The sequence below is a fragment of the Streptopelia decaocto genome, assembly GCF_964273445.1.
Source record: "Streptopelia decaocto genome assembly, chromosome: 1".
NCBI classification, from domain to species: Eukaryota; Metazoa; Chordata; class Aves; order Columbiformes; family Columbidae; genus Streptopelia; species Streptopelia decaocto.
In genome coordinates, this window is record NC_138663.1 from 67,691,142 (window position 1) to 67,704,652 (window position 13,511).

Consider the following 13,511-nt stretch of genomic DNA (forward strand, 5'->3'; position numbering starts at 1 on the left):
ACAAAGTATTAATCAAACTCCCACTTTACTCTTTTTGTGACATAATAGGGGAAAAAAAAAACTTTAGCATTTAACAAAGGATTGTTAAAGTAACCTCTGTTTTTAGTGTATCATTCTTCGGTAAAAATAATGTCACGCAACTTCATGTTAATGGACTGGACTTTGCTCTCATCTGCACAAATCCAAAATCTACCATGGCCTTTAGGCTTCAAAGCTTTAAACTAATAATTATCAGGACATGGTATTGTAGAGTACTAACTCTACAGTTGACTTTGTGCGTGTCTGTTCTGAATTATTCCTCGGGTGCTCCACGTGTCCAGGTCATTCTGCATGTAACCCTAGAATTATTTTTATCTGATATGCAAGCTCTTCTGTAATTCTCGAAGAGATTTAAAGTTATTTCTACTGTCAGCTGTATTTATTTATAGGCAGCTCAAGTCCATATGGATTCACATTGGTGAGTACCATCAAATTGTTGCCTGGGTCTCCCTAGCTAGTATGTGTTGTCCTGTGTATGCCTTGGTGAGGGATGGAGAAACATTCAGGTAAGCAAGAAGAACTCTCCATGGCTAACTTTCTGACATGGTCATCTCCTGAAAGTGGGTATCTTCTAAAAGAGTCTCAAGTGTGATCATGGGATCTGGAGCAGGTCATTTTACAACATCCTAATGTATAGAAACATTGTCTCCCATGGTCAAGTGGTTGAGTTTAAGGGGAGAAGTTGCCTTAAATTAAAGGAGTCTCCAGATAAGACTGACTGAGCTGCTCTGAAAATAATACAATGGTATGACTGCAGTCATGTAGTACATTCTGTTTTCTATGCTCCTGCAAATTTAATTCTGAGCCAAGTAGGAAGACCTATTCCAGCTAAATTATTAGGGAAATGGTTAGAAGCAGCAATTTCTCAGCTGCTTTATTGTTTATAGTGGTATTGAGTGTCTGAAGCAGCTTGAGTGATTTCAGCATCTCCCAGACGAAGCCCTACATTTGGGCATAAAAACTTTGAGATGGAGTTAGCATTGGGAGTTGTTTATTTAGATGTTAGCCTCATGTTTGTTCTCAGCCATTAAAGTTTATATAGTGGGGGATATTTTATTTACCCTAGTACAACCTATTTCATGTTCCCGTAATCATTTGTTTGGTTAGAATTGTTCTCTTCTGAGTCAGAATGTCTTGGAACTGAAATGTATGGTTCTTGTGTGTATATTGTAGGAAAAGTACATACCATCAACATTAAAGGAGATCAGAAGATGGAGAAGTTGCTTCTAGATTTAACCACCCTGTTTTACTCCACTCTCCACAGACAAGCCCCCCTTATGGCATCTAAAACTTTAGATTGTAAATTATGGCCACAGAGGAACAAATTCAAAGTAGTAACTGCTGTGGCTCAAGTATCATGACCAAAGCAGTCAAATTAAAACCATAATTATAATAAGGGATAGGCTGTTCCCATTTCAGCTGTTAAATTATTTTTTTTTAATGGCATTAAACATATATTAGCATAAAACTGTGTGTGTAAGGTATAAACTATAACTGAGCATTCATTCATAATACATGAATGTATGTGAATGGCTCTGCTGAATTATTTAAGGTTTGCAATTCTTGTGCTCAAGAAATGCTTGTTTCTCACTTTAAAAATGATCAGTCTTCTGTGCAATTTAAATCAAATCAAATGTTTTGTGCTTTGTTATCTGTGTTCAACCAGACCAATGGTTTAATTTTATCATGAATATGTACTTTTAAAATTACTTATTATGTTTCCCCTGTCATGGAAAAATAGTGTATTGTGACATCTGCATGTTTGCACCATTCTTCCAGATCCTCTAAAAATGGCTTTCTGGTGTCAGGTACTCCTGCTTGGTTGAAGAGCTGCTGTAAAATCCAAAGCATCTAGTACTTTCAAATCCCTTTACACTGAGTAGTTTGGTTTATTCCAAAATGTATTTTATTTTTATGTGCAAAATAGATATTGAGAATACAAAACATTCGCCTTTATTGGGAGTAGAATATTGAACCATTTTAAATGTATGTAATAAATAGTGGCACCTTTTTATGCAAAACCGTCTCAAAGTGCTTTATAAATCACCTCAAAGATTCTAAATCCCTCTGATAGAAAAGAGGGGTTTTGTTCTTCATATTGTTAAATTACGGATGAAGCCAAGGCACTGATTAAATGTAGAATAAATACACTACCATCTGCATAGATTTTAGATGAGGTTATAGAAGTATGCTCTAAGGAGTTCTGAGTGGAGTCAGGAAAAACAAACAACACATATATATATATACACATATATATATATATGTTACATGTAAATTTGTGGGAAAGATTTGGAAACACTTGACAGGTTCTTTGGGTTTTGTTGTTTTCTTGTTTGTGTTTTGCTTGTTGGTTGGTTTTTGTTTTGCTTTTTTAACCTACATAACCACTTGGCTAAGTATAAAAGCTGGTCAGCTTTTCATTTCAAAACAAGAATAAATAAAATGAACAGAGGGCAGTTGTTATTAATACTGAAGGAGAGGCTTTCAGGAAAGAAATAAACATTCCATGTAGAAATAATTCTAAGCAATAAAAAAGGAGTTTTCTCCATAAATCTATTTACAGATCTTTAGCTGGTATAAACTAGCAGAGACCTGCTGGAGCTATTATACCCTCAGTGATTTAAATTAATGTACAATCTGCCTTACATGATATAAAGACACTTGCAGAAAATCAAGATTTCACCAGTTTGAGAGCTGCTTACTTACTATGTCTCACCTGGAATCATAGCGCTCATCAAACTTCAGATGGGTTTCAGTTGGAGATAATTGATACAGAGGAGAATGTAAACAGCTTGAAATACATATCCCAGAATAAATGACTAAAGAAATAATTTTATGACAGAACTGACTATCCTGCAGATAAATCCATTGGTGAAATAGGCATCAATCTTAGTCTGTGGTGTACTGTTATTTGAAATCTGAAATGAAATGTATGGAGTTTTTTGTCTCCAGTCTCTTGCCCTCTTGGTATGAGAAATTTACCTGCCTGATTCTGGCCCCTGGGACTGTAGTGATGTTACTTGGATAGGAGTTTTAATCTGCTAGTCAGATTGTTTTCTAAATTCTTTTCCTTTAACAGAACGTAAAATTAACTTAATGATTGTATATGTGTGTAAATATACACATATGCATATGTATGTGTGTGTATATGTATATATGTGCATTTATGTATCTGAGACTATTATTCAGGTGACCTGTTTTCAAGCAGTATTTTACAATCAATAAATGCACTGTGCTGCATTCAAGATATATAATGTATATTGACTGTGTTGAGTATGCTTTTCAGAGGAAAAAAATGAGAGAAGCAGATATACTTTTGTGGCATGTTTACTATTTCAGCCTAATTACACACAAAAAAAAAGACCCAACATGATAAATTCAGTAATCCATTCAATCTGGTTTCTTTAAAACCTTGGGATTAAATTTCTTCCCAGACGTCAACTATGGCATTTTGCTTTCACCCCTTCCTCTTCCTAGCACAAGTGAAGGTAGAACGTAGTTTTTCTCTACTAAAATCTTCAAGCAAATTTCTTTGAATAAAACATGTTTTCCACTGTATAACACCAACCTACTTCAGTTTATAGTTCATCCTTGTAGATTCATTAACTATTTATGATGAAAACATTTAGAAAAGGGGGAACTGTGTCAAAGCATTTTCAGATGTATGTGCCCTACGATTTTTAAGAAAGATGTTAATTTTGTTGCCTATAGGGAACAGTTTGCAATTGAAGTATTGGGTTTTTTTCTATTAGCATGTTTTGTATTCTGAAGCCCTCAAGGTTAGTTAATACACTTAATTTTAGTGGGAACTGGATCAGCTGTAATGTTTGACATCAGAGTTATAGGCTATACATGTTAATTTTCCTTCATTATGGAAACAATTTTAATTGCGAAAATACTTTTTTAAAAAATATCAATATTTGGAAGAGGTATAAATATGTTCTGGTTTTGCAATAACGTGAAGAATACTTAAAAGGTGAAATATAAATGCCGTTGTAAGTTGTGCAAATGTAAGTGGTCATTTTTATGGTCAAGAAATACATGAATGTAAAAAACTTTGAAGATATTGTATATATTTTCTGTAATATATGTATATTGGGTCATAAGGTGGGTGGAGAATTGTACAAATTAAGCACTTTAATTCCTGTTGAGTACTGAAAAGAATTTGTATCCTGTAAAATAAAAGCATCATTAAATAAGTATTGCTGGTTGACTTTTCGTCCACCTACTGTGTACTTTGCTAATGAAATCTTTAAACTGTGTTTCCAATTATGTGTGACTGTCTGTTCTGAAACACTGGTAGCTAATTTGCTGAAGTGCTGGTTATTCACAAGAACTGAAGATAGATCCTGAGTAAAGGAGAGTATATAATGCTGTGACACCTTAGACTGGGAAGAGAAAAGATGCAGTCCTTCACAGTTCATATTAATATTTCTATAATGAAAATAATGTTCTCCCATGTGACTACGATGCTAGGAGTGTAGTTGATGGGTTTCTTCATTGCCACCCCCATGGAAAAGTGGAGAAAGGAAGGGATGTGTTCAGTGCAGCCCCATAGTATAACTCAAGCGCTGCTCTGAACAAAAGGATGAAACAAAACATTGAGCAGCTGTTCAGCACCATCTCTTGCTCACTGAATGCAAGCGGTGCTGCAAAATGATCAGGTAATTAGACGGATCATAAACTTCGGCACAGGCAACTTCTGTTCCTTAAATTCATCTGCTAGCTAAGCACATGTTCAGTTTATGGGAGTGCCACTTAAACTGCAGCTACTCCTTTTCTAAGTGTCCTTCAACAGACAGAACCATATTCAGTTGCCTCCAGTTTCCATCATTTGTGCACAGTAAACCTGTTATGTTTGTATTTTATTCATTCTTGGTCTTCTGCAGGAACAGAATGGGCAGTGATGCAGAAAAGATATATATAGAGAAATACAGAGAGGAAAATTTACTGTATTATTTGTTAGTTCTTGTTGCGTACAAGAATTTTCTTTAGTTTCTACTTTTTCTTCTCTTTGTGAACACCATAAGCAGATTAGTATTTGAAATAAGTACTAATGAAGCAAAGAAAGTAATGCTTCCCTCCCTGTTTACATAATTTTTTCCACTAATTTTTCTGTTTTGTTTTCCCTGTGATTAAATCTGTTCCAAAACCACTATTTTCCTCATTAAACACAATGCAATGCCTTCTACATGGAAACAAAAATAACAGAATTTACCTTAAAATGTGCTTTAATTAGAAAACACAATTATGAAACTCAAACCACAGGAAATCCATCATCACAGCTCCTACTTAATTCCTTCCTATCAGCAGGTTTAATCAGCACTGAGATATTTCTAGCAAATTGCCTAGGTGCCCATCTAAATACAGGGTTGGTAAGTAAGTGGTAGGTGGCATCTCCTCTGGCTCTCCCTAAGAGCCTGACTAATTCTGCCTCATTATCACAGAATTGTTCCTGACATTGTGTGAGCTTCCTGACATGAGAGAAATGGCATGCCTGCCTTTGGTAAACACAAAATTTGGAGCTTGTTTGCTGTAAAGAAATTGCTCTGGAGGTTCCTGTGGTGTGTCTAATGAGCAAGTGGATGGACCCTTATGATTGTGACTGTTTTGTCATGGAGCTGCTCATGTTCTGCCTCCTTGGCCCTGACCACTAGACAGCTGTGACGATATTAAGCCTCATCACATCCGGTTCATGTGGTAAATCAGGATACGCCCAGCTGAGTTTATTTGCTTGAGGTCTGCCCTGTGTCTGTGGTGCTAATTTTTGTCTATGTCTCAAAAACATAATACTCTGGTGTCATGAGCAGGATGTGCTAAGTGCTCTCTATCTCAAACTAATTTATTTATTTGTATTACAGCATATCTTTCAAATTACCCTAGTTTAAAGTCTTAAGTTATGAAGAATCCATCACATACACAGGTAAGTTTTCCAGTTGTTAGCTACACTCTCTGTAGTCTGTTTTTGTTTGTTTGCTGTAATGATTCTCTAGTCAGCCTTCAAGTAGCCTTCAACCACCACGATCTTATCAAGAGAATTCATTAAGAATTTCAACCACCAAATTTCAATATATTTTTGTTTGCTAAATGAAGGAAATCTCTGCTGTCAGAAGCGTCTCCTCACGGAACAGAGCCCTAGCTAAGAATCTAGGGTAAGACTTAGTGGGCTGCAGATGGATTTCTACATCCCAAAAGTTCTTCACGTTAGTTTTACTGAATACCACCCTACTTGAAGATTCTAGAGGTTTCTGGGTTTGATTTATGCATTTGCAATATTAAAATAGCCCATGGTTCAAGAAACAGAAATTGTCTTGAGAACGGAACCCAGGATTACACTCTTTTTGTTTGGCCTCTTGTAGCCTCACGTTCTCTTCTGCCCCTTCCCACCCCTGTGTCAGAGCCAGGCAGTTGCAGCACTTGTGTGGGGAACACCTGGGAATGAACCTTCTTTTGGGTCTGCTGGACACTCAACTTACATCTCTGACTTAGTGAGCTTTTGTTCTAAAGGCTGGATGTTTTGTGTTCTCTTCTTTTGAACATATTTTAGCATACTCTGCCCAACTCATTTTTCCAAACTCTAGGTAAGGGTCCCTGCTTCAGAGAAATGCACAAGAAAACATGTATTATCAAAATAAAAAATTTAAAAACATTCCTCTTGGCATACCATTTTATCTTAAAAAGACCACAGGAGATAGCCTTATTTAAAGTACTAGATCCAGAAGTAGGAGATACAAGCTCAACTCCTCCTGAATATCAGCACATTTTGGTTGGGGTAAGTTTTTTTTATTTTCACAGAATCGCAGAATGTTAGGGATTGGAAGGGACCTCGAAAGGTCATCTAGTCCAATCCCAATACATTTTCCTGTGTAGCTATATTACCTCAGCTGAATGCTAAGTGTGCATTTAGTTTTCCAATAAAAAAGTTCCTTTCTTGATAGCAGACAGGAGATTATTGCCTTTATTCCCAAAACCCAGGTCTTTTAAAGCAAAAAGTCTTCACCTTAAAACTGGACTGCAAAACACTGGAGTGGTGAAAATCATTCACTGAAGCAACCATTCCTGTTGTGTTTGTTGTTCCAATAAGTCTGACCACCCCACTTGCTGGGTAGAGCACTGTTGTACTGCAGTTCAGAACGATACAGAGATTATTTTCACCTCCAGCCAAAGCTTTTACCTCTATTAGCCTTGTGAGAAACGCTGATGTTTCTCAAACACCAGTGTGCTCAGGCTTTGTTACTGATTGATGAACTTTGACTGTTGTTCGCTCTGTGGCTCTTCCCCTCTGTGCTCTGCCTCTTCCTTGACTTTAAACCTGCTTTCAATTTTGCAAGCATGATTATGAAAAATTGTGTAACACCTCCAACATTCAATGAATTTAGATAAAAAACTTCCCTGTGGACAGAGTGAGAAAATATAAGGAACTCTCAGTTATTTAGTTCATCATACTCTCCAGCAAAGTTGCATCCCTGCACCAGGATTATTTTGTTTTGCCAGAGATGAGGTCTCAGCCCAGGGAACACGTAACTCGGGGATTCCTATCAGCACTGTGACCTTCTTACAGCCAGCTGAAGGGCGTAGGAGAGCTTGCTTTGGCAGTTCAGCAGAATCCCTGCACTATGGATTTGAAACCTCTGATTTCTGCTGCTTCTGGAAAAAAAGAGCAAGGTTTAGCAATCCATCAGCTTGGGAAATCTCTGTAGAACATCCAAACGAAGGGTCATTTCATCAAAGGATTTCAGGAATTTATTTATCTCAGCTTCTAATGGTGTTCACTGTGTAGACGTCTGGTGTTAAGTGCTATGAGAATGTGTTACTTCTGTGATGAGGTTGCCCTGGAGAACACAAGAACACCAGTTTGGCTTCACATAAAAATCAGGCTCTGCCAGACCCGTGTAACCACTGTATTGCATGATTCCAAAGGGCGACGCTAGCAAGGAATAACTTAGAGAAGTATTTTGCTAATGATTTTTGTGGAGCACAAAGTAGTATGACTATGTATGCAGCTCAAATGTTATGTTACATACTTGATACATTTTAGTACAGTAATCATGTTTCTTTCTGCAAACAATTAAAATGGCAAGGAAATATGCTTTACTGAGGTGCTAGTTTGTGGTTTCCTTGTCTGGCATGAACTAAATGGCAAATGAGTTGTCCACTACTGTCAGTATGTCAACATAAAGAGGCTCCAGCTATCCGAGCAAAAACAGAAGCAGATGATGCAAAACTATAAAGAAATTCATATCATGGAGAAGAAAGACTGGAGATTTTGTTCTCTTGACTTCAAACATAAAACCAAGGCAGCTTATAATGAAATTAGAAGATGACAAATTTAAAACTGACACCAAATTGGGGTTTTTGCACTATGCATAATTAGATCATGAAATTTACTGTCACAGGATGTCATTGGGGCCAAGAATTTTGTGTGATGGGACAAAAAAGCCCCATTATATGGCAAATAAAGCAATCTTGTTTCAAGTAACATTAAATGGAAGAAATATTGAACTGTCTACTCAGATCTTACAGCAATATCAACATTATTTAACACAAATTTTGGAATCAGAAGATCTTATTACTCTATTTTTATGTTTTCCCCTGAGGGCTGATGCTGGATGGTCTTAGAGATGAGATTCTGAGGTAGATAGATATAAGGTCAGATTCAGTGTGGCAGCTCCTGTTTCCTCATGTCAATTAACATTTGATAAATAACCAGTCTGACTACTACTGCTTTTTATCAGATCTTTGATTTTTCTTGCTCAGTAGAACATAGGTTGGCCATGGAAAGTTAAAGCTACAGTTGACCACTGCTTGTTAAAATGTTCACTGCTTTGGCACTATCCTCAACTGAGCTGAGGTAAGCGCTGAAGTTTGTAAGTTGGTGCAGGACATGACACTCCATAGCAGAGGCATTTCTGGCTCTCACTGTTTAGCCAGAAATGTACAATGAGTTCAACTTTGCATTCTGATGTTTCTTAGTCTTATATCTTCTTTAGTACTTTTTTCCTGCTTTCTTTCATTAATTCACTTCCTCCCTCTGCACTGTGCTCCTCCATTTGGATATATCCAGCCCTTGACAGGCCTTTCAACATCTCTGCTGGGCAGGCTACATTATCTCAACTCAGTTCAGCAACCGATATTTTCTCTGTATACTTCTTGAAATATTAGACTGATTAAATTCTAAGAATAGCCATAATGGCACAGACTAAGGGGCAAGTACTCATGGTGCTTCTGCATGAGACTGTCCCAGTTTCCAAACATTGTCATCCCAGAAACATTCAGAACTAGATTTGATTCCTACATACCTATTTATTTACGTGCCATACATTTCTCTTCCTTACACTTAAACACCTCCTGAATCAATTTAAACTTTTACGGTCTACAACATCCTTTGGCAACGAACAGAACAACCCACTCATGAAGGGATACTGTCTTTGTTCTGACCTGGCTCCTTCTAGTTTCTTTAGATGCTCTTGAAGTACTTTTATTGGAATGGAGAGTAAACAAAACTGATGCTCTTCTACCTGCTCCAGGCTGCTAATGATTACAAAGACCTCTAACCCTCCCTGCCCTTCACCATTTCTTTTGTAGAGTGAAGTCTCCTAGATTGCTTAGTTGGTCTTGAAATTGAAGCTATTCCACACCTTTCATCATCCTTGCTGTCCCTCTCTGACCCCTTTTCCAGTTCTACATTCTTTCCAAGCTGTCCCACTTCTGGTCTAAATTAAAACAGAAAACAGGTTGCACTTGCTGTATTTCACAGTGGTGTCCATGAGGTCATATGGCAAAATTAAAGCAGCAAGAGAAGAGAATCACACAGAGAAATAAGCTAGTGTTATCTACCTACTTTAGGTGCCAGCAGCTTCTATATGGATGCCTTTTTTAAAATTTCTTTTTCTTCCAGGGACTCAAGGAAGGAGAGGAGACAAGACTCCGTGCTACACAGGGAATGGCAAACCCTTTGGAAAGACTTTTTGCTGTGTCAGGTGTACAATGCAAGGAACTTTCATCATTGTCCTGGAAGCCGGAGAGGCAGATGCCAAATGGCATCCTGGTATTGATGATCTCTGAGAGCAATCGGCGCCAGCACACTGAAAGCCAATGGATGAAACTACTGGAAAATCATGCCTCCTCATCAATAAGTCATTCAGGACCTTTTTCACAAAGTTTTACATGTATTACCTGCTTCTCTATGTGCTGAATACATAAATGTTTGAGTGTTAGAATTTGCTTAGCCATCTTTATGCTTTCATCACGAAATATTAGTCCTCTGACAAGCAGTGTGAAATTTCCTAGGTAAGAACAAGAAACTTTGTTGTAAAGATATATAGGTAAGAACATATTTCCTTTGTATGCTCTTTTCTTCAACATCTGAGGGTTTCAAGACATGAAGATGGGAAGAGGTTAACTTGTATAAAATAAGAATGTAAAATCTAATATCCTCCAGAACTTGAAACTTTCTGAAGCATTTTTACGTTGTTGGCTTACAAGAAAGGATATAGCAAGAATTCAGTTCTGTGCTAGCGTATTCATAATTTATCTTTGAGAAAATGCACTCAAGGGAAAAACATTTAGAGATCAGACAGCCTATTTGTTATGATCTCACATCACAAGTCATTCTCTAGCTTCACTCTATCTTCTTGTATAATGCAGCTGAGTATTAGGTCTCCCTTAGTTTCCCAGTTCCCAAACCCTGCCAGACTCCTCAACCAAATCTACAATTGTGCATCTGAGTATATAAACATTTCACATTCAGAGATTTGCAGTGAAAACAAAAATATCCACAAAAAAGCAAACAGAATAAATAGCTGTTTTAAATGTGTGCACTGTAATTCTCAATATGTAAACAGAAATGGGAGAAGGTTCTTTTTGCTGTACCATTTGTAGGACCAGATCTTCTATGATTCTTTTCCATCCTCAAAAAGACCTCCCTAATGCTTCCTTGCTGCCCCCAGCAGTTTTATTTGCCTGCTCTGTTGGCTTTGTGACACCAGAGGCTGACAAGGTCCAGCAATTTGCCATTTAGCACCTTTCCTCGCTTTATTCAGGCAACAGCACCACCACACCTGGTGAAGCAGCAGTGAGGGCAGTGAGGACACACGGTTGTTTCCTGCTTTTCAAGGGTTTTCAAGACATAGTGCCTTGAATAAATGTGGCCACTTCATTCTGCTGGCTGCCAACTACCTACAGCAGCTGCCCTCAGGCAGCCATGAGCCTGCCTGCCCCACATGGGCTGCCTGTGGCACCTCAACTTGCCAGCTGGACTGCTACTGGTTATGCCCAGAGGGGATCAGCTTCATCGCACCAAAAAAGAGAATAAAGCCTGGGAATGGCTTGTAATACAAGACTACAGAGACTATGCTGTCTGATCTGGGGATGTGGGGGTGTTGATTGACAGCCAGCTGAACATGAGCCAGCAGTGTGCCCAGGTGGCCAAAAATGCCAAGAGCATTCTGGCTGGTATCAGGAATAGTGTGGCCAGCAGGAATACGGAAGTGTACTTGGCAGTGGTGAGGCCACGTCTTGAATCCTGTATTCAGTTTTGGGCCCCTCACCACAGAAAAGACATTGAGGTGCTGGAGGGAGTTCAGAGAAGGGCAATGAAGCTGGTGAGGGGTCTGGAGCACAAATCTGATGAGAAGCAGCTGAGGGAACTGGGGCTGTTTAGCCTGGAGAAAAGGAAGCTGAGGAGAGATCTTATCGCTGTCTGCAACTGTGTTGTAGCTGTTGCTCTTGTAGCACGGAGGGTGTTGGTCTCTTCTCCCAAGTAGCAAGTGACATGACAAGAGGCAATGGTCTCAAGTTGCACCAGGGAAGGTTCAGGTTAGACACTAGGAAAAATTTCTTCATGGAAAAGGTTGTCAAGCACTGGAACAGGCTGCCCAGGGAAGTGGTTGAGTCACCATCCATGGAGGTGTTTAAAAGGTGTTTAGACGAGGTTCTTAGGGACATGGTTTAGTGTTAGATTTAGGTTATGTTTGGACTTGATGATCTTAATGGTCTTTTCCACCCAAAATGACTCTATGATTCTATGATCTCCAAATGCCTTCGGCCCCTGGCCGCTCGCCAGGCAACAGCTCACCCTCCCCGGCGCCGGCCCAGAGGGCGCTCTCAGGCTTTCCCCCTGCACTACAACTCCCATGATGCCCCCCGGCGATCGCGGCCGCGCAGCGCCCGGCGGGCGCGCACAGCCTGCTGGGAGCCGCGCCGTGCGCGGGGGCCGGCTCCAATGGCGGCAGGCGCAGGGGGCGGCTGACGGGAGCCGTTGCCCGTCGCGCCCATTCATCGCCAACGCCTTCCCCGGCCGTTGCCCTCCCCGCGCCGCTATGGAGGCGCTGATCCCCGTCATTAACAAGCTGCAGGATGTGTTCAACACGGTGGGGGCCGACATCATCCAGCTGCCGCAGATCGTGGTGGTGGGCACGCAGGTGAGGCGGGGCGGGGCGGCGGGCAGGCCAGGCCAGGCGGGGGAACGGGCGGTGCCGGCCCTCACCTCCCTGAGGGCAAAGTCGAGGCGTCCATCGTGCCTCGGGTGCTGCTGACCCGCGGACGCCTCCTCCAAGGGCAAGGGGGGACGCCCTTGGCTGCCCGCGTTCCCCCCCCGCCTTCATTCCCTCCCTGGGCTCCTGCGGTTTGAATGGCCGAGGAGCTCTCGAGGGCGGCCGGGACGGCCCGTCCCTCCCTTTCCCGTGGCCCCGCGTCGGTCCCCCGGACCAGGGGGCCGTTTACCGGCCCGGTGCCTCAGCGTGACCGCCATCGCCAGTCGGTGGCTTCCCTTCCGTGACAGCTGCCGTGAAGTGAAGGCTGAACAAATAAAAGGAGGGATGCGGTAGCGGAACAGCACCTCGCGGGCGGGGGTCGTTTTTGCCTCGCTGCAAGTTCTTCTGCCGTTTCGACCTCGTTGTCGTAGCTGATGGGTGATGATGGGGAGCGAAGGTGAGAGGCACAACCAGCCAGTGTTGGCTGTGACAGTTACAACGTGTGCGCCTCAGCCCGATAGTGCTGCTGCTGGGCCCGAAGGTAGCTCAGACCCCTTCACATCTGTTCAGCAAAACTTGTGGCAGCAAAACGTGTGTGACCAGAACTGCAAGGCAACTGCAAGGCAACTGAAAACAAAACGTTAAACACAGCTAAAACTGGAAGTCAATGCATCTCTCTGTTTCTGTGAAATTAACAGTGTTTATTGAACATGTGATGTTGTTTGGCGATAGCCTGCCTACCTAAAACAGTAATGCTAACTACTTTGCAGCCAGATATTTCATTATATGACTTAAAACATGTGAGCTGTATGTTAAACTTGCACATTGCCGAAGCATGGAATAGGTGTGCTCAAAGCCAACTACAGTGGCCAAGTGGTTGTGAGGCAACTAGCTGTCACTGTGTTTTACCAATATAAATCACGTAAGATTAATTGACTTTATATCAGCCACTTTGTAAAATTTTTTAAAAATACTTGAATATTTTTTTTTTCCCTGTTG

At 40.6% G+C, this 13,511-nt stretch overlaps 1 protein-coding gene across 4 annotated transcripts in view; it reads left to right on the top strand.

Moving 5' to 3' along the window:
• Window positions 1-12,236: 12,236 nt before the first annotated feature.
• DNM1L (dynamin 1 like) overlaps window positions 12,237-13,511 on the top strand; it is a 35,550-nt gene continuing 34,275 nt past the window's right edge. For all 4 annotated transcript variants that reach the window (XM_082073666.1, XM_082073668.1, XM_082073667.1 and 1 more), the window contains exon 1: window positions 12,237-12,461. In XM_082073666.1, the coding sequence (XP_081929792.1) occupies window positions 12,360-12,461 (102 nt within the window). In that variant the 5' untranslated portion in view covers window positions 12,237-12,359. The remainder of the gene's footprint in view (window positions 12,462-13,511) is intronic.